This window comes from Strix uralensis, unplaced genomic scaffold (assembly GCF_047716275.1).
Source record: "Strix uralensis isolate ZFMK-TIS-50842 unplaced genomic scaffold, bStrUra1 scaffold_285, whole genome shotgun sequence".
Taxonomy (NCBI): domain Eukaryota; kingdom Metazoa; phylum Chordata; class Aves; order Strigiformes; family Strigidae; genus Strix; species Strix uralensis.
In genome coordinates, this window is record NW_027436880.1 from 38,464 (window position 1) to 60,217 (window position 21,754).

Consider the following 21,754-nt stretch of genomic DNA (forward strand, 5'->3'; position numbering starts at 1 on the left):
TGCGCCCCCCAGACTACATTTCCCGCCGAGCCTTTCGCCGCGGCAACGTCCGCCCTCCCTCGCCGGCGGTCGCGTGACGGCGCCGAGCTCTGCCATTGGTCAGATTTGAAAAGAATCGCGGCCGTGCCTTAGTTTTGTTGGTGAGTCGCAACGGTTGCTAGGGCCGCTCAGCAGAGCCGAGCGGCTCTCGCCTGGCGGAGGTCGGTGGCTGGGCTCGCTCAGCCTGCCGTGCGCTCTTCGGTAAGGGGTTGTGGGGCTGTCGGGCTCCCGGCCGCTCGCTAGAGGAGGGAAGGAGGCGGCGGTTTCGACCTCGGGGTCGCGGAGCTGGGAAGCGGTGCTGGGGGGTCTGCGTGGCGGGCGGTGCTGAGGGGTCTGTGTGGCGGGCGGTGCTGAGGCCTCTTCCCCTCGCTTCTCCCCTGGCACTACTGTGGGTGAAAACTTGTGGAGCGGGGGATGTGTGCGTGAAAACTTTTAGGTACTGCTGAGGGGCGTGCAAGTCACGGGTAGCATCCAGGGCTATGACCAGGCCATGCGACAGTGTCCCGTAAGAACGGGAAAACACTGCGAAGCCTTGCAGTGAGAGATTGGTAATTGCGGAGGAAAACTTTTCTTTTAAATTTTTTAAAGTGTAAGTACTGATGCGTTATGTTTCTTTATAAGCTGCCAGCTGTGAGGTTTGGAGCCTTTTCAACCCTTGTGCTGTGTGACAGTGCTACAGGTTGTGTGTGTACCGTGACCAGGTTTTGCTTTGTGTGCCATTCTGGATACCCTTCTCTTAAGGTGTCTGCAGCTCTAAACTCTGTTGTCACGATAAGCAGAATTACAATAACGTATCCCAGTATACAAGTACATTTTAGAGGCTACAGCCGGGCAGTATACCTGTTTACCACAGAACATCTAAGGTAATTACAGTGCTGTATGACACAATGTGCAGACAGATGGACAGTTTGCATCTTGTGTTTTACATGCTATTAGTGGTTCAACCTGACTTATCTGAATGCTGGGCTCATATGAATGCTTTGAATTCCAGCTTTGCATACATAGCTTAATGTTTGTATTTTGCCCCTTAGGTAAAAAAGCACAGAGTGAGAGCATAATCTCGACAAATCACACTTTAAAATAAGCTTATATTTAAAACAACTAAACTGTCAGTTACCTAACAACTATGTTTCCTGTCAAGGTCTGGTAAGAGTTTTGCCCTGTGACTTTGTGTAGCTGATGAGGAAGACTTCTAGATCGTGACAGCACAGGTATGTTTCTTTCCAGTAGTAGCTTATTCCCAACTTGGTGTTTGTTCAAGCTTTGTCAGTATTTCAGGCCAAGTTTTTCCTGGTTTTCATATAGTTGTCTGACAAAAATAAGAACTGTAGATTAAACTAAACATTGCTGCTTAGTTTATGTATAGCTTTACCTCATTTGCCTCTTGGTGAAGTTTGTCTGGCTTCATGAAGCCTTGTATCTGCCTTTTACAAGCTAGATAGTCAGGCTGAACTGTTAAATGTTTTGACACCAAAGTGCTGGCATATTTCAGGTTTTTTGCTGGGCGGAACAAAAATATTACGACTGCTTAATAGGCAACACCTTTTCTGAACCAGCCCTGGTCTGTCCACTGTTTTAATGAATGCTGTGTGTTCTCCATTAGTATTTAGAGACAAAATATATATACGTGGCTGTAGCATAGACATGGGAATGTAGTATTAGACCATTGACTCATCATGTCCAAAGCTTCAAAACTGTAGGAGACCATGTGGTAGATGTCTAATTGCTGGAATGCTTGCTGCCATAGTCTATGAGCCCAGTGAGTTGCTGTCATAGTCTGTGAGCCCAATGAGTTAAACTTAATTCATAACAAAAGCTGCCAAGCCACGTCTGTAACATCACAGGAAAAAGCAACTGGAGAGTGAAGGGCAGACAAGATACGCTAATATTTTGAAATAAAATGCACTTTTTAAAGATTATTTTGAAATCTACCTGTCTACTATCAACACTGAATCAATTTACTTTCATTTTCTATAGCAAATTTTCACTGCCCAGATTCTGAGATGCACAAAAATCATTAAATTTTGGATTAATAGATGAATTGCTGATCTATAAAATGACTGAAAAAGTTACTAAAAAGCAATTCTGTAGCTTGCCCTCTGGCATGAGGTCTAATTTTCTAGTGTCCCCTTAATAGCTAAAACTATATGCTAGTCTTCAGAATTTTTCTGAACTCTGTCATGCATTAAGCTACATTGTGTTATATTTATAATACCAATTATTTATCAGGTCCTGCAGAGATAACCATGAAGTTTGGGTTACTCTTGCAATGAACTTTTATTCTAAATGGACACAATAATGGGATGATGGAGAAACGGATGTGGAACAATATGATTGTTTGGTGTTTTTATTTTTTAATTCTATCTTCCTTGTCAAACATGGGTTTTAGCAAGGTTGTGGTATATGTCTAAGGCTTTTTCCCTCGTAAACAGTTGCTTTGCATTGAAAGAAGAATGGCTGGTCTTGTTTCATCGTGATGTGAACTCCATTGCAGACCCTCTCCCCAGCTATCAGAAACTTGCTGTGTAAATTTTGAATAGGATAAAGAAAGCTTTCTCCTTAAAGAAACTGCAGCTATCAGTTTCAAATTGGCTTGTCTTATATAAGAGACTTCAGAAGCTCTATGTTATGTGATCAGAAAACAAAAGAAGGATTTTATTTTATCTCGCAGGATGGAACCAAATTTGGATAAAGAGGAATTTTTCAGACCATCCTATATTGCTAGTGCTGAGCCACTTCAAAGAACAGGGCCAGTAAGTGTGGAAGACCTTAAAACAGATCTCTCTGGTGATTTTTCTTTGGTTTCTTCAGACTCGGACACAAGCCAGGTAAGAAAGCTTTAACGTTTGCATTGTTTGGATATTTTTTAATAAGCTTAGTCTTTTCATCAATACGAATAATCAGAATTTTACAGAGAAGATGAAAAGCATCTTTAGTATGTTTTTAATTTGGAGGAGATAGATAGGATTAGACTAAGTTGTGTGGCACTGCACTGATACCTTATTGGGCGCATCAGTCTTGGAGCAGCTTAATCATAGAATGTTTTTGTGGGTTTCATTCTTGATTTCTCATTGCCTTAGTGTCGTGTGTGTGTGTATATATATATGCTGCAAGATTATGAACTCTTAAGTTATCACAGCGAACTTCTGCAGAGGCCTAAGCACTTGTGAAAACTGATGTAGTGAATTACTTTTGCTTCTCTTGTCATCAAATAAGTCTGTTCAAAGTAGCCTGGTGAAAATAAAACTGCCTTAAGATGCTAGCTATCCAACAAAGAAGCTAGTCAAATTTCTAACTTCCTTATTTTTTTTTTATTTAAGAGGAACGTTTTGGAGCCTAAGGGACACATACAAGTTTGCCTGCGTATTAGGCCATTTACATCATTGGAGAGAGAAAATGAATTGCAGGTGTGACATTTATATAGCTTGAAAATACCTTAAATGTATGCTTGGGGTTTTTGGTTTGTTTTTTCCTCTAAGCTGAGCTTTTCATACACTTTTCATGCCTGCATTGTTTCTGGTTCCTTTTAATAGAGCTGTGTTTCAATTGAAGATTCAACAAGTGTCATACTGAAGCCACCCCAATATTCTTTGAGTCGACTGAGTGAAAAAACTGTTGGACAGAAGTTCACTTTTTCACAAGTAAATGAATTGTCTTTAAAAATTTTTAATCTTTTCCTGGAAAAATTTGTTTAACTTTATATTATTAAATAGCAATCCAACTAGATTTTTAAACTGTCAATAGTCTTTAAGATTATAAACATACAGAATTTAAAGGATTCTTTAAAAGTCTCTAATGATTGCTGAAACAAAATAAAGATGTTTCTTGGTAATGCTCAGGTGTTTGCCCCTGAAACAACTCAAGAAGAATTTTTTGAAGGCACCATGAAGCAACCAGTGCAAGACTTCTTAGATGGATATAATCGTCTTATTTTTACATATGGCGTTACAAATGCTGGGAAAACCTACACATTCCAAGGTATAAGTAGAAATGTGTTCTTGAATGAAATTCCTTTTTTTTTTTTTTTGAGAGGATTACTTCTAGCAGAAATATTATAACTCTCTCCTTTATTTAAGCTGTAGGCCCTGTACATTGGCTTCTCTTGAATAATAATAATAATAAATAGCCTTTGAAAGTCTCCTTCCATAACCAATATCACTAAACTGCCAACTGACAGTCACTGCCAGAGTTTACGTAAACATACAGTGGTATTGCTTTGTAAGGCTGTAATAACTTCAACCAGGTGTACGTGACTTCTTTTTTCCTCCAAGTATCTAGAGGGTGGAGGGGGGAGTTAAGAAAATATGTGTTCTGTATATCAGAATGTGAAAAGTGTGTAAGTCCAGACTCATATTTTCTTAATCATTATTATAAAGGTCATATGCATCTTATATGCATTGTCTCCAAATAAGGAATAGTATTTGAGTCCGTTTCAATTATTACAGGCAGAGCATAAATGGTTTGAAACATATTTGAGTACTTCCAAGTATTTCTGTCTTGTCTCGAGTTTCTGAGTTTATCAATAATATCCTAGGAGACCTTGTCTCCTGATGTACTGTTTCTGTACTGTTAAAGCTCAATATCCTTTCTGGTTGGAAGATGTCATTCTTTAATTATTTTTCAAAACATTTTAACAAATAAGGTGGCTTGATTTAGATGGAAACAATTTCTCCTGTAATAAAATGGCAGTTCTAGATTCTATAATGCTTATTTTATACACAGAAGTAGTAGAAGGACAATATGTCTTATGCCATATGAAATTGATCTTTATTGAAGTGACATTGTCTTCTAAGTGATCTTCTGTTAGGTAGATTATAACTAAAGACTACTGCCAGTATTTTCAGTTATCATTAATCTGGGGCAATGATGGCATGCTCTGTCCTAATAAATAATAGGTAAATGACAACACCCCAAAATTCCTAAAGTGTACAGTCCCGCATGCTTGGCTAGTTTGGGCTATATTGTGTGGGTTTTCAAGACTTTTTGATTCATGTCTTTTCAGACTCTGCAGACTTTTTCATGCTATTATATTTTTCTAGGACTTAACTATCAACTTGTGATAAGAACTGTCAGGGCAGAATGTTGCCTACGGGGTGCCATGATTTCCTCTTCTGTTATTCCCAGTATTGTCAATATAGCCTTTCCTTTCTGGCAGTACATGGCAGTCTGTATTCAGTCAATGGCAAGGGACTTAAGTGAAAGATGCAACAGTTTTTTAGGACTGTTTGTTGTTTGCCAGTGACTGCTACTTTGTTCATGTGAGGTTGAATTACAAGTGGCATTACGAGAAACAAAAAATTACGAGTAGATGAGGAGAAACAAATGTAATCCAACAGTACTTTAGTATGTTATTTGGTTCCTAGCTTGGTGTTTGAGTGCCAGCTAGATTTTACATAGGTTCTGACTTGGGCAACACAGCTAGTGCTGTAACTGGTGAAAGCCCATCTGTCTCAGGAGCGGTAGGAGTTATCAGAGGCTGGAAGATAATGCTGTCAGTCTGAGACAGGATAGTTGTTTCTCTTCCATTCTCCCCTCTTTCCTCTCCTCTCTGGTTTAGAAATCAAAGTTAAGTGAACCCTTTTTAAACTTGCATCTGGATTCAGAAAGATCAAGTGTTCACTGAGGCTTTTATCTGACTCCTTTTTGCCTTTCATGTGCAAAAGTAGGATGCTTTGGTAGGAAAGGGTCTGGGACAGGGAAAGGAGTGAGTCTTCACAAGGCTTCTAGAACTTTTTTGGTAGGGTCTGTGGAATTAGTACAGGACTGCAGCTGAGAGAGGAGTCATCAGTTGTATTTGCAGATTACTTCCTTGAGAGAGAGAGTGAAGGCAGCCTATGAAATGCAATTGAAAAACTGCAAATCTCTATTGAATGTGCGTTGGTTGTGGTTGGTTTGTTTTTTGTTTTTTTTCCTTAAGGCTAAGTTTATGCAGAACACCCCATCAGTTTTTATGTTCTGCCCCTTACTGTCTAAGGGGTAGAGCATGAGCTGTTGCTGAAAGCCAAATACCTTTCAGAACACTAATGACATTGCTATTACCTTGAGAATAAAAAACCCACTGCTTCGTGCTGTAAGTGGCCTCCAAATCCATCATGTATGCCTTGAGATTAGAGTTGCTTATCTTTCTGTCTTTGTTTATTTGTATATCTTGTTCACAGTAATAATTAGGGTCTTTCTTTGGTATGTTGCTTTCAGGGACAGAAGATGACATCGGTATTCTGCCAAGGACTATGGATATGTTGTTTAAAAGTATTCAAGGGAGGCTATACACAGCAATGGATTTCAAACCCCATCGGTGCAGAGATTATATAAGGCTGACTAGAGACCAAGTGAAAGAAGAAACTGCTATTAAAAATTCAATACTTCGCCTAACAAAAGAGGTAGAGGAGCACTTCTTTCTGTACTGACGAGTACATGCATCTTTAGATAGCTCAATGTTACCATGTTCATTTTTCAATGGGAAGCAACTCTCTGTATTTAAGTATGGACGTGTCTTTGCTGTCAGGTAGCTCTTCAGATGAGCAGCAAAGTGAGCAATATTGCTGATGAACCCTGTTCTGTGAATTTCTGCCTTGTGGCTGAATACTTTACAGAATGTAAACACTAAGGTTTTTTTCTATAGTTTGAGCATCTGATAATTTATCCTCTGGGGTTACTGGTGCTTAATAAGGATGGAATGCAAATAGTCTTGCCATCTGCGGGGATGCTAGTAGGTCTGCTCCTTTAAACAATTTACTCTCTTCCAGGATACTTGAAAGAAATGAATGATTTTGAGGTTGTTCCCCTCTTCCAGTCTATGCCAATAACCTCAAAGGAAGCAAAGGGTTTTTTGGAACAGCAGAGCTATAAAGCTGTTGGATTTCTAAAGATTTGAATTCAAACAGGTTTCTGCTGGACTTTATTCTTAAACAGTTCACTGTTGAGTAGTCCGGAAATACACTTCAGTTTCATGAATTGCTTGGAACTCTAAAGCTGTTTAGTCCAATTACAGTTGTGGGGATTTGTATTTTGTATAAGCATACCTTTTTCCTGGTGTCTTTAACTCTGAAATGAATGCAATAATGTAAGAAAACTGAGCATATGCTAGGAATTGGAACTAGAAATGGATTGCAGTGCATTTTTTATTTTTAGTGAAAAGAATTATCTGCCTAGTGGTATGCTGGGTTATAATACAGTGGTGTGGCTGTTGTGGGATGGAATCTATCTGTTACCTTGATTTTTATCCGAGTTACTTAACTAGAATTCTCCAGTGTGGAAGGCAGGTGGCAGCAGAGTTCTTCAAGACTTCACTTCAAAAGCACAGGCGTATGTTCTATCTAGCTCTAGCAGTCTTTAAGGGCTTCAGAAAAAACGATCATGTATGTGTCCCCTGTAGTTTTGCCACTAAATCTCTAAGCTGAAGTATTGTTCTTATAACAACAGTTTTCAAAGTTTGCACCTACTTCAACAGAGAGAGGTTTGGGTGGGTGTTTTATATGTGTAAAGCTTAAACCTGAAAGTTTTGATTACACACGTATTTAACTATTTCAGGAATTGCTTTATGGAATCCCAGCTTTATATGACATATGCTCTTGACAAAACATTAAAAAAACCCAACCCAAATCACACCTGTTTTTTAATCCATGTTTCTTCTCTTAAGCATACTGGTTTTGGTAGACGAGTTGCACTTCTTTGCAGTTCTGTGCCTAAAAAAACCAAACAACCAAAACTAAGAGTGGGAATGGAGTGTGTGTGTATTAACCTCTATCTGTAGGGATTTGTTTTACTTTGGGTTTTTTTTGTTTTTTTTTTTTTTAAGAATTCAGCAGAAGGAAGTTTTCCTTCTCTTTCTAAAACCTGGGCTTTATTTCAACTGTGATACAGCCTGTATCATGTAGTAGTAAGTTGTTCACTTAATTTCTTAAGTGAACAAGTGTTCTACATTTACCTCTATTTCTGAGAGTTGACCTAGGAAGCTGTAAGATACGGAATCCTGAATTAGCAAAATACCAATACTAAAAAATTTCCAGACTCTCTAGATTCACCAGGTTAAGAATAATGTGTAAACTACAACTGGAGTTCCGCAAATCATCCTGTTAAATCACCCTGTTTCTCTGTGGGGTCCCACCCCTCTATTTTTCTGTGGCTAGTTTTCCTCTGGCTCAGGGAGCTGAAGTGCTCTGTACTGTGATAGGGCCTGATGTAAGGGAAGTGTCAGGGATGAGTATTAAGGTAAGAACAATCCTTTCAATAGGAGTGAACAGGTGCATTGAACTAGACATGATGCCTAGTCAGGATCTTTGTATTGGCATATTGCAACTACACTGTATTACTGTCTAGTAGGAGCTGTTACAAAAGGAACTGGTGATCTACTGTCAACGATGTATCTTAAAGCCTCTGTTCTCTTTTGTAGGTAGACCATCAAGATAGCACTAACAGCAAAGCACCAGTTGGTTGTAAGGGTATGTTTTATATTAAAGAATTGCAATTAAAGCAGGCAAAGAAGCTTTCTTAAAGTCAACAACTGACTTCTGGCCTATGTTAATAATAAAATGACTGCTTGGCATTTTTATATGCCTGTGAATTGGATAGTGATCAATTTATCTGGCCAGAAAACACAAGGATAAAATGGTTAGAAGTTTACCTGAACAGACATTAAATGAGATGAAACTATGGCAAGGAAAAATAGTACTACTTATGCTATGGTTTCTAGTGGTATCCTGACCCTGTATGTAATTAGATAAACCTAATTCTAGCATTTAAAAACTACCTAAATACTAGGTTTGCTTTAAAATGTTAGAATGATATGTACTTGTCAGTTTGATTCTTTTAAAGACATTGAAGAGACTTGAATAATTCTAACAAAGCTGCATGTTTTTGATAGAATTTGCAAGTGGGAAAGGAAGTGGTAGATGAGGTGTCTGGCAGATATGTAGGGTAAGCATGTGACTTCCAGATATTTAAGAAAGGGGAGAAAAGTTTCAAGGGATTTTTGTCTGGGGTAAGTGCTTTTTAGAAGGCTGCTGTAATATCAGTCTTCACTTATTAATTTTTTGAATAAAGTTTATTTTACAAGGTCTATACTGACTTGTAATATTTTGTACTTGACAGATTTGGAAGAACTCTTAAAAGGCTCAGAACAATCTAGCACAACTGCGAAAAATCACGTGAAATTTTCTCTTTGGGTTTCATTTTGTGAGATTTACAATGAATGTTTTTATGATCTACTGATTCCTATGTCAAATGACAAGAAAAGAAAAACACTACGCCTTGCTCAAGACATCAAGGGATGTTCTTATGTAAAAGGTGATTAGAATACATTGCAAATTGCCAAACGTGTAATTTGAGAAGTCAGTCTTCCTGTAATAATATTTATTTCTAGATTAGAAAACTCCTAACTGTATTCACTGTGGCACCAGAAATGTCTGCCTTGGGTATGAAAGGCAACAATCTACATACACAGAAGTATCTGTACCTTTAATAGTGTTTTCTCTCTGTTGTTAACTGTAACTCTTAAAAGCCTACGTGCACTCCACTGACTTGATATTTCTCTGAAATGGGAGAAATATTGAGAACAATTGACAAATTTTTTAGTGTTTCGGTTTTTTCCATTTTCTTAAAAAAGACTCCAAATTCTTACCTATAGTTATAATTGGCTCAACAGTTCTATTTTGTTAGTATTTTCAGAGAATATGTGAGAAAGTTCAGTCTGACTGCAAATTACATTTTACAGTACTCTAATGAAGCCTGTGATGTGATTTGTTGTGGGTTGGGGGAGGCGGGGGGTTAGCAGAACTCTAACAGTTCAGTGTTTGTTTCTGGCCATGGAAATAACAGGTTTCAAATCCTATTTGATTTATAGGTTCTTTGGAAAATCAAGACACCAATTCTAGATTAAAGGCTTTTTTGGAGGTGTTTGACCTGCTCCTTTTATCTTTTATATGCCAAATTATAATTCAAAAAGCTGAATCAGATGATAAACCCAACTCCTTCATTTCTTCAAAGACTAGAAGAGGTGTGAAGTAGGAAATAGTCTGCTTTGAGCTATGCTTCAGCATAATCTCTTTTTATAACATTTGGAGGTATAAGGCTGTTCCTGATGTTCTAGAGGAAAACCAGCTGATGATTTTCTTATTTTTCTTCCTCACAGCTGGTATTTTTGCTAGTACAATTTTGGTGACCTCTAGTTTAACAGAGGCCATAATGTTCATATTCTAAGTTCCATTAGTAGGGTTGTAGGTATTTACTCTAGCCCATACCAAGGTGATATACAGTCATCATATTGCAGACAAAATTCTTCACTGATTTTCTTTTTTTTTTTTTTTTTTTTTTTTTTTTAACTTGATGGCCCTGAAAGATGTCTAGGTGATTTTCCCCCCGCACCCTCAAAATCGTAGGCTAAACCAGAGAAGCTGTCCAGGTAGAATTCTGCCTTGATGAGTATGAACATAGGGCGTTCATGCTCATATTAGACCCTGTGCTTTGGCTTTTCAGAGTGGAGGCTAAGGTTGCTCACTTAATTTGGATGGAGCATATTTCTGTGTGCTAATAGGATGAAATGATGAGAGATATGTGCCCTTCCTTTCCCATGGAAGGAAGAATCTTGATTTTGTCGTCACATAATTTCTGTCTGAAGCATGCTTAGTAAAATGTTTTTGTCTCAAATAAACGTATTATTCTTGGTGTGCATACGTTATCCCCTAATCCCTTCTTTCTTTTTGATAATGATATTTACAAGATTACTGTGTTTGTTCTTCCTAAAGGTCTGCAGTGGGTTCAGATTTCTGATTCTAAAGAAGCTTTTAGACTTCTAAAACTGGGGTTGAAACACCAGAGTATCGCAAGCACGAAGCTAAATACTTTCTCCAGCAGAAGGTGAGAAACTTTTTGAATAGCACTGGGCATAGGATGGTGTCTGGGAGGAAGGGGGAACTAAAATATGGATTGTGGCTTTTAGGAGGGGAAGAGGCTTTAACAGGGTCTAGATATCTAGGTTTGGCATCCTTTAGCACTGTGTGACCCAATGTTTTTAGTCAAAAGGATTCAATCCGTCAGTAAGATGAACCTGTACAAAAGCTAACAGATTTATCAAATACTGTCCTTCAAGCAAAAGCACTTAGCTTTATTCCATCTAAATGTCTGAGGAAAAAGCAAAATAAAGGCTACACCAGCATCTCTTTAAAAGTTTGTATCTGATAGAGTATATGCTGAGACAAGTTGACAGATTCAACAGTGTTTTGAACAGATGTTGTGGAGGCTAAAAATATTTTGAAGGTATTAGTCTACTTTATCTTCTCTGCTGATTTAAACTTTTCCTTTTAGTCACAGCATATTCACAGTTAAGATACTAAAAATTGAAGATTCAGGAGCCCCACAAGTCACCCGAGTCAATGAGTAAGTTCAGAGCAGAGACCCTCTCTTCTTTTGTGATGAAGTTGTCAGTTATCTTCTGTGTTGGTGTACTGGTACTGACTATATACCCAGTGCTTCCTGGTAGAAGCTCATGCACTTTCTACCCACTTCCCACTCCTTTTCCCCACTTTCTACAATCATGCAGTACTTGGCCCTCTATCTCCAGCCATCAGGTTGCAGTGCTGTTCTATATCTTGTCCCCTCTGTTCAGCACAAGTTTCTGTTAGCCTGCTATATACCTGAACTCGTCTAAGTCCTCAAAAGGAAGAGGATGGCCGGGGGGGGGAGGGGAAATAAGAAGTGTGTTGGGAAAAGATTTGTCAGGAAGTAATGTAAAATTTGATTGGGAAAGCAACACTGAAAAGAATGGAAGTGTTTGTGCAGATGAAGATCAAGAAATTCTTCCTCTAAAAACAGTGATCATTTTAAAAAGTGAATAATTTGTGCATGTTCTAAGGTAAATAAAGGGAGTTTTCCTTATCTGTTTTCAGATTGTCACTGTGTGATCTTGCTGGTTCAGAAAGATATGCCAAGACCCACAATGAAGGTCATAGATTGAAAGAGAGTGGAAATATAAACACCTCTCTTCTGATTCTAGGCAAGTGTATTAACGCACTCAAGAATTCTCAACAGTCAAAGTAAGTCCTTGTACGAATTGCAAACTGGTTGTGGCTTTTAGGTATTACCTACAATGTTTAAAATATGCAATGCTAATACTAAGTTTTTGGTGGAAATGATGTATAGACTTGTTGATCTACCAAAGTTATCTTAAACTTGCCTTGTTCTGCTCTTTAAATCATCAATTCTAATCTCCTTTAAGCATGCTATTGTATATTTTAGCAATTTAACTTTACTCCTCTGAGCTTGGTTTATCAAAAAATCAAACTTTGGAATAAGTTTAAACCCCCCTTTTCACCAGTGTCATAGTAAGTGTCAAATTTTTAGCGTTTTATTACTCCTTACGAACTAACTCAACTGTCTAATACTTCTAGTGTAACATTTTTTCATCAGCAGAACATTGCTGTGCTATCATAACTGTGCACCATTTGACAAAATTTGTCTGTTTTTTAATAAATACTGACATAACTTTTAACACTCTCCTCCTGATCCAGCTAACCATATGCAGACAAAAGAAAGCCTTCCTGCTATTTATGCCCTACCTTGGGGATCTAAATAAGAGTGAAATAATACAAGAAGCTAGTTGTCTAAAAAACAGTACAATATATAGTCACAGCTGGATATAACTGTCCAGGAACTGCTTTCTCCACATGTTCTCATTTGCAGCTCTATTTCTGTCCCAGAAGTTAAATGAACCCAGTCTGCTGATGGATGTGCTTTGCCAAATTCACTTACCCCGTAGCACTCTTCCTGACAGCCTGTTCAAAGTCTGTAACACCTTAAGATGAAGAAGCTTTGCTAGCGTGTGTTCCTGATTATGTTCTGTGAATTTACAGTCTGTCTTATTTTTCTGTTCTTTCCAGATAGGAAGGATGCATTAAAACTAGCGGCTGCTTAGAGGGCTGTTAATGTATTCAGAATGACTTCTTCTGATCCCAATAACTTGGAATTTTAAGAGATCATGCTTCAGAGCATTTCTTCTATATTGTTAAAGTGTTAATACATGCCCTTTGCAAGTTGAATAGGAAATAGAAACTTTCTTAAAATTATTTTGGACTACCAGTCCTGCAGCAAAGCTATTTGTGAGCTGTCTATGTACTCTGGTAGGAGTGTCGCTGCCTTCCTGAGTTCTGTAGCACTGTCCATGTAACTGAATAGCTGTTATGTGTCCAAAATGCAGGCAACCTATTTGGTGGCAAGTGTGCGTTCAGTCATGTTTTAGGAATTCTCATAAAATTTCCTATAAGCATCAAAAACTACATCCCCAGCTGTTAAATTCAAGGGCACAAATTGTGATTTTTTTTTTTTTTTTAGGAAGTGCCAAACTGCTGGGAGATTAGGAAGAAAGTTCTGAAAAGTATCTCCATGTGTTTGGTGTATGCTCATTTTCTTGCCTAGGCACTTGCTCTTGTCCATTCTCAGAGGCCGGATACTGAGTGAGAGAGATCTCTGATGATGTTGGATACTGCATGCCTAGAACTAGATATGTTCTCTTCATTAATGTGGAAGGGAAGAGAGAGGTTGGGGTATAGTTTGGTGTAGCATGAGGCTGTGTGACCTGCCCAAGGCTAAACGTTGAACACTTTCAGTTTAAGTGCTCCCATTGGTTATATTGCTATAGCCTATCTAAGATAATGGCTAAAGCCACAGTCACAACAGCCACATGGTCTCTCTACAAACAGCTGCATCTAGTCCAAAACAATTTTAATTTATTTAATGACTACTACTTTAATAAATATTTTTAAGTCTTCATGCTGGGTAGCTTTTACACTGACTGGAAATTATTAAACATCTGGTCATCTGTTCTTTTGTCTTTAAAGGTCGCAGCAGCACATACCCTTTCGGGAAAGTAAACTAACTCATTTCCTTCAAGGATTCTTCAGTGGAAAGGGGAGTGTATACATGATAGTAAACATAAGCCAATGTGCTTCAACGTATGATGAAACACTCCATGTGTTAAAGTTCTCGGCCATTGCACAAAAAGTAAGTGTGTTGCAGTTTATCTTGATCAGTACTTCTGATTTGCCTTTAAAGAGCAGGTTCCCTCACTCCTAAGAATATGAATTTAGTGACTGGGTTTTTCTGTCTCATGTTGCAATCGTATTTTCTGATTGCTCCTAGTCAGGCTTTATTTCCTTGTAAAGCTTTTAAAAAGGCTTTGTTGGGACATATATTTCCTATTAAAAATCCGTAATTCCCATAAAATATCCAGCCTGACAAGACACTTGCTATATTTGGAAGAAATTCCATGAGATCTGGGTGAATTTTTCTTCTGTAGTCATAGCATGCTCTCACCTAGTAGCAAGTCTAGCTGCCCCATATACTACTGCTATCTTAATGTGGAATATTGCTCACCTGAGGTATGTAGGTTGAGCACCAAAGAGAATTTGAAAGGTTGTCTTTATGTCCTCAGGAGCTTCAGTGGGAAGGTGGAGGTTAAGCAGAATGAGTAGGAGTAAGTGCAGGGATAGAACCCTGGTGGAGTTGGAAGACAAAAGTATTGGGGATCAGTGCTGCAGCCTTAATGGAAACCATGGAAAACTTCTGTTGACAGTTAAATATGTTCAAAGGACAAGAGATCCAGGCCATTAGAATGTGGGCTCATCTAAATGGGTTAAGTACAACACTAAAACAAACAGAATTTGTTGGATGGCATTTGTGTAATGCAACTAGAAACTCAAAGTATAGGAAATACAGAAATCTGAAGGTGCATGAGGTGGCAACCCTCTTGTACGTTGTCAAGCTAGTGAAACTTGGTGTTCCTGCAATCAAAAGAAGGGTTAGACTCTAAAGTGACTCCTTTATACTCTAGCTGGAAACCAGTTGAAGTAGTGACTCTGAACAGATGATAGACTGGGGGAGTACTGTGCTCAGGAGACCTATAGGGAAGTGCAGCGGGTATATCTTGGAAGCGCCAGTAGAGGATTAAAAAATACTGAAGACTTTATTCTTTGTTTTCTGGGTAGGTTTTAGCTATGGACACATCTGTTTTTGTCCAAGATCAGTCATTTGACCAGAAATCAACAACATCATCACTACTTAGTCACATTAAAATGCCAATTTCAAGGAAAAGAGTTACTGTCCTATGGGACAGGAGCTTAGAAGATGTGATTGAAGATGATAACGAGATGGAGGAACAGCATATGTCAGGAGAAGAAGCAGTGCAGAAACATGAAGATAATAAAGTTATTATGGGAAAAAAAGAGTACATGGTATGTGCCAGGGGTATGTTAAGAATTAGCGTAGCATGGAGTCTTGAAGCAAGGTATTATTCTGGTTTTCCCCCCTCTCACCTTTTTTTCTGATCACCCTTATTTTATCTAAATCCAGCATTAAGAACTAAAAGTGGGATTACTCATGATGTGATGATGCCTGTTGTGGGAAAACTCTATAATGTGTCTGAATATAGACCAAGCAGTAAGAATTGCAGATTTGGCTTTCTCTCCTTTTGGTAGCCTGTGGTCAATGCACAGCAAGTATTACCTGCTTTTAGCAATACAGAAGACTGTTTCTCTGTATTCTGTGGACAAGAAAATGCTGAAAACTGTTCCTTAAGGAACAGCAAATTTAGTCACTTCTAGGGAAGATGAGGAGGGAACTGAGGACTAGAAACTGTTTTGTGGAGGTTTCATTAATATTGTCCCAAAAATGAGCACCTGGAAAACAAGAGCCAAATCCTGTGGAGCTTAAGCCTGTTTAAGACAACTTCAACAATTCTTGTAATAAAATGGATGTTCTTTACAAATGCCTGCTCTGTGCAAACTTATAAACTGCTGTGTTTAGTACCAAAGAGATCTTCTGATCTACTCATAAATCTTCCTGTTTATGAATAAGCTAATAAAAGAACTGGAAGAAATTTTGTCAGGTGGAAGGGTAAAGTGGTGTTGTAGTGTTTGAGGAATGAGAAAAATCTCACTTATGGGAAACCATGTCGTTATGAAAAACTTAATACTAATGGTAATTCTAGATGCTGCTGAATCTCATAGAAGAGTTGAAGAACAAACTTATTGCTGAAAAGAAGAATAAGTTACTGCTGGAACTAAAGATTCGTGAAGAGGTGATGCAGGAATTTGCCCAATATTTTGCTGAGCAGGAAATATATTTCAAGTAAGTTAGCTTTAAGTGGTTTTTAAAGTTAATGATTAAAAAAAATTAAATTCCATTCATTTATTTCTTAAATCTGTCTCTTGGCTATAAGAGACCACACTCTTCTGCTAGACTTACTGCCTCTGTTAATAGATCAGTTTCTGTTTGGACTATGAGTTCAGGAAAAATACTGTGTAGGAAAGGCTTTGATTTGGGGCGCATAGGGTGTGTGTGTGTGTGTGTGTAATCTGTCAGCAGTGTTCCTGTAGAGCTCTCCCTAACAGAAGAGCTTTGATAGGATGTCTGTAGAAAGAGTGACACTTGCAAATTCTTTGGTTACTGCAGTCTTAGTGATACTTCAGATGGGTATTCTGGCTCAAGAAGCTTAGAAAAAATGCTTGTAGTCAAGTGTTAGCCATATCTGTGTATATATGTCTCCCCCTCATTCTTCAGGAGTGTGCATACTCTGGTGTAGCAACACCATTTTGTGTATTGTTTTATTGTGCCAAAATAAAGAAAAAAAATCTTTGTTTATAGGCAGCTGTACTAATAACTTTGTAGCAGCTCATACTAGCTAGCTTTTATCTGACTTATTTTTCCTACTATAGTGAGTTCCTTTCTTATGAACGAGAACGGCTTCAAGAAGATTCTGACAGACGCCTGGAAATCTTCAAGGAACTTGTAAATGGTGATCTTGAAGACATGGATGAAGAAAATGAACTAAAGGATAAGCCTCTCAGTGAACAAGCTGGACCTCTGGTATTATGCCCCTGATAACATCCCTTTCACTAACTACCTGTTATGGTGATGGTACGTCTCAAGAATTAGAAGAATGGTTTCAAGGAATTGCATGCTGCCTAACTGTATCCTCAGCAAGATATATTTATCATGTTCAATAGGAGTAGTTGCTGTGCCTCGGATATGCATTTAGGAATCTGGGGTTTTCTGCATTTCTGCAACACAAAGTGAGAATTACTGTGTACAAAGAAACTGGGGGAAAAGCTGCAATTATGCTATAAACTGTTGCATTGAGTGCCTGTTTAAGGTATTTGAAGCTGACTTCTAAGACCCCATATATGGATGGTACTGGAGTGGTCCCAGAGACTTCTTTCCTCTTAAGGCTATTGTGGCTACAACTGAAGCAATGATAATTGTATATACACTTAAGCATAACTAAACTCTGAAGTTGAGGCTGGTTCTTGTGAGTTTCGAACCCTTTGTTTTTAAAAAAACAAGGAGGAAAGAAAGTCAGTGTTTTAAGTACCGCTTAATTTGATAAGTTACCACAAACTTATTTGACCTCACAAACTTTTACTGATATTTGAAAATTTCAGATGTATTCCTTCTAAAACTGTTTGCTTGCTGTGTTCATTCAGTGTTCTCATCGGGTAAAAATGCTAGCTTTTATATTAAATTTGGAGGGGATGCTTTTGTGGTGGTATAAAAGGGAATGTGATGGTGGGCCGTTAAATGCTTTAAAAATAAAGTAGCTGTTACTTGATGCTGGAGAATTCTGTGTGAAGGTAGAGAGAAACTGGCAATCAAATTGCCTGTGAACCTACAAGATGGCTTTGAAGTCAGAATTAACTGTACTTAGATGTTTGAGTACATAACGTTCTTTGAAATTTTCAGTAGAAATAATGGATATTGTGTAACTATTTGCTACTTCTAAATGGATATAAATTATCTTTCAGGATGGAGAACATGGCATAGGGCCAGGCACCTACATTGATCTTGAGGATGTTATTGATTCTCTGCGGAATGATGTCGTTGATACCAAAAAGCAGGCGGAAGAAACATACAGATACATTGTGTCTCTGGAGGACCCACAGGAAGCTATAGGTTGGCTTGAAAAGCAACTGGGAAAAACTAGCACTGAACTAACTCAGACCAAAGAAAAGCTGACAGAGAAAACCAATGAACTAATCAAAATTGAAGAACAGCTGACACAGAAAACCAAAGGTGAGCTGGGTGTGTGTGTGATGTGAAAGAAAAAAGAAATGACACTGTAAAATAGAAATAATCCAGTTGAGCAGGATTTTGGAACCAAATCGTATGTTACCTCTATAGGTGGTAATCAATTGTTTTGTGTATGTTTGGGTTGAACAATTCCACAGGCCTTGATTATTTCATTTTTAAGACAAAACTTAGAACTGTCAGTTGAAGACTTCTGAATTGTGGGGGTAACATGTCAACATTATTTATTCTTGATTTCATGGTTATATTGTGATCCCAGCACTTCACATTTTGCTGATGCAGTGTTTTCAGGTATTCTGTGGAACATTCATAGATAAAAGTATCAATACCTCATAATATGATTTCAGCAGAAGTCTCTTGACATGATCTATATTTTATACGGGTTACAGGGCCCAATTCTGTTCAAAAAAACCTGAACTTTTGAAATGTGTCCTGTAAGTAGAAGCCAACACAAAAATAAATGAGTCTATTCAAAAGCTACTAAAGTACCAGAAGATCTGGAAAAATGGATTACTGAGTAAACCATGTAATAGCCACTTATTTGATGCAGGCTTCTCTTCCTGTTACAGACTTTGAAATGCAGATGATTAAATCGGATGAGGCTGCTGAGCAGCTTAAAGAAGCAACTGAGGTAACTTTCTCAAAAAAAACTTGTGCAAAATTACTTGCTTTAGTACAAAATTTCAGTAGCTTAAAATGCTATTGTAGTATGTTTCTAGCTTTTTTTATATCAAGCTTAGCTTAACTGATCTTGCTTCTAAATGCATTGTATAGTTCAAGAATTTAGCATTGACTGAACTACTTTCTTTTCTAAGAAAATGAATACGCAGAATAAAAGGATTCAAGAACTAATGGACATCGCAGAGCAAAAAGATGATGCTATCACGAGACTGCAAGATTTGATATCCTGTTTAGAAGAAACCATAAAAGACTATGTAAGTCTTAGACATCTCAATTTTCTGTTTACAAAAAAATTAAATCTGTGCTTATAACGGACTTGACTATTTTGGAAAATTGAATTTTTCTGTAAGTAATTGCTACTTTCTTGAAATGGTAGCAGGCGAAGTTGGCATTACAACTGAAGTTACGGCAAAATGTGTGCAGAGGTGTGTGTGGAAAATAGGATTTCTGGAAGCAGTGATCTGGAGTTACTATTGGAGGACTGTCGATGAGACTATGAAGAGCCACTCTAAAGAAAAAAACAACACTCAAACTGGGAGGACTCCAGCTGTGGGAAGAGAGGGATTATGTCACTGTCTTTTTTATTTTTGCCTGAATGGAAGAGGAAGGAAAGGAGGTTTTGCTGCAGCAAAAGCTCAAATTTAATTGAAGTTAGAAGTTAGTGTGAGAAGGACAGTGGTTGTGTAAATTGGCAACAAAAATCAGTGTGTCCCACCTACTACCATGATGCACACAAACTTTCTAAGGCAGAGCAATAATATGAATGTATTGAGCAGAGTTTGATCTAAGAGTGGATGGCCAGGGTATCTCTGCTTTTGATGCGATCAATAAAATTTGCAGCTGGCTAGTCTGCTGCTGGCTGCTGAATGCCAAAAGGCTGGCTTGGCTACATGTACACAGGTTAAAAAAAAAAAAATCAAAACATGCGGTTAGGTGTTTTTTTGAGCCTGATGCCCTGTAACCTGAAATGTAGTTCTGAGAACATTTTAAGTTAAACTTAGGCAGCGCTCTGATCCATTTTTCTCTTCCACTGTGAACTTAAAGCTTTGACCATACTTAATCTTCTATTCCCTCTCTGCCTCTGAGCAACTTAGCTTTTCAATAGTATTAATGCTCAGAGTGGTAACAGTTGTGATGACTGCTTCCTATCACTGCTCCTTCCAAGAGACAGGCTCTAGCTCTGTCCAGTGTTTCTATGAGACTGTGTGGGATGAAACTTAAAATGTGACAACAAACCTCAAGTCTGTTCTATAGATCATTATTTTTTTTAATGAATTACTTAGATGAGTGATTGGTCCTTGGCAACCAGCATGGCTTGCCACTTGTGTCATCTTGTGAGTAAAGAAACTTTATTCTTGGTCAAATACATAGTCTAAAGTATGTATGACAGAACTGACTAGGCTTTCAAATTGCATCAGATCTTTCATGATAAAAATGATCTGTGGCTTTGCTGAAGGTGGTTAAGACTCCCAGCTCTACCAACTATGACAAGAAAGTGATGAACTTGTAGAGCTGACCATTGGCCCTTTGAGCAAATCATGGATTTCCTCAACTCTTTTGACACTGGATACTTCAGGTGGTAAACTCCTTTTGCATTTCGTAGTTTCCTAGTCTCTTGCTCTACTTTCTGTACAGTGCAAAGCATTGTGCTTATTACTGTCTGAAGGTGTACCTGCTTTTTGTTTAAGCAACTGATCTGTAACTGACTTGTTCTTCTGACAACCCATATACAGGTTACCCAGATAGATTTGTAAAAATATTTGCATCTAAAAGATTACTAAGCCTATTAAGTGCTCACTTTGTAAAACTTCAAAGTAATTTATCTTATTTTAACACAGGACAACACTGTAACTACCATTAAAAGAAAATTGGCAGAAAAGAACTCTAATGAACTGATTGAAAGCAGCCAATTCAAGGATTGTGAGGAGACTCTATTGAAAGTGGGAAGAAAACGTTGCTCTGAAAGTAAGCCTATTGTGGAAAAAGTCAAACCCTGAAACATGAACTAGCACAATAACAGTTTTTGCAGGTTTGATAAACATTTAGCAGTGGAACAATAGTTAGGTTTTCGTATAATACAAGCCTTAGTCTGACATTAACAATGAAATGCTCACCTAAATCAAGTTGATGAGAATCACTTCAGAATTTTGGATTTGGAAAGTTTAGTAGAGATACTCTATTTCTTTCTAATAGAGCTTTAGATCTCAGGAAATGGGGGAAATTACTTGTGATGAAGGCACTTTGGGAGAGAATGGTGGGAACTAGGATGGGGGCTCATCTGTAAATATATTTTCAGATCTGTGTGCAAAGGAAAAAATAATTGAAGATATGCGGATGACATTAGAAGAACAAGAACAGACTCATATTAAACAAGATCAAGTGATTGAAACCAAATTAGAAGAGACCAACAGATTAGTTTGGGGTAATCTCTCCATGGAAAGGGAGCAAGGAGACAAAATTGTTTTGGATGTATTGTGATAGCTGCTTTAAATCTCTGTTTTGATTTGCTGAGTGTTATTTAGGCATTAATTTTATATAGTACATAACAAACTTCTAACAGTTAAAGGCTTCTGTTGTCCCTCTGTGGTCATGGCTGATAAATCCAAGTAACTTTAGTAGAAGGATGTGAATGTGGTCAAATATGCATTTAAGACTATGTTATATAACCTCATTTTGTGTGCTGACTAGAACTGGAAGCATGGAAGCAGAGATATAGAGAGCTGGATAACCAGAGCAATAGTGACTGGCAGCAAAAGATGAGCAAAACCACAGAAAAAAAATAGATGAAAATGAGGAATTAATAAAGCTGCGAAAAGAACTGAAGGTAAAACATGGTGATGTAATTCATACTTAGGTTTAAAGCCATAACTTTCATTTAGGAGTCTAAATTTTTTTTGTGTTGCTATCTTCAAGAACTAGGGCACAATGTGGCAAGTTCTGGTAAAGGAAACCTCCTCTAAAA

The 21,754-nt window shown here is 37.9% G+C and overlaps 1 protein-coding gene across 1 annotated transcript; it reads left to right on the forward strand.

The window, feature by feature from the left end:
* The first annotated feature begins 3,608 nt into the window (after nt 1–3,608).
* On the forward strand, nt 3,609–21,752 carry LOC141938745 (kinesin-like protein KIF20B). The gene is made up of 18 exons (XM_074857716.1): nt 3,609–3,680; nt 3,879–4,017; nt 6,235–6,419; nt 8,432–8,480; nt 9,130–9,324; nt 10,782–10,893; nt 11,341–11,412; nt 11,922–12,068; nt 13,869–14,031; nt 16,016–16,155; nt 16,743–16,873; nt 17,848–18,096; nt 18,681–18,742; nt 18,927–19,046; nt 20,631–20,757; nt 21,089–21,214; nt 21,481–21,531; nt 21,706–21,752. The coding sequence occupies exons 2-18, from the start codon at nt 3,924–3,926 to the stop codon at nt 21,750–21,752; spliced, it is 2,070 nt and encodes a 689-aa protein (XP_074713817.1). The 5' UTR covers nt 3,609–3,680; nt 3,879–3,923.
* Nucleotides 21,753–21,754: the final 2 nt, after the last annotated feature.

What these genes read in the sequence shown, in the direction of transcription:
- LOC141938745 (XM_074857716.1), top strand. Translation starts at nt 3,924, where the DNA reads ATGAAGCAACCAGTGCAAGACTTCTTAGATGGATATAATCGTCTTATT. An exon ending in GAAAACCTACACATTCCAAG is followed by an intron (nt 4,018 to 6,234) that starts GTATAAGTAGAA and finishes TGTTGCTTTCAG; the next exon opens with GGACAGAAGATGACATCGGT. An exon ending in CAAGTCACCCGAGTCAATGA is followed by an intron (nt 11,413 to 11,921) that starts GTAAGTTCAGAG and finishes ATCTGTTTTCAG; the next exon opens with ATTGTCACTGTGTGATCTTG.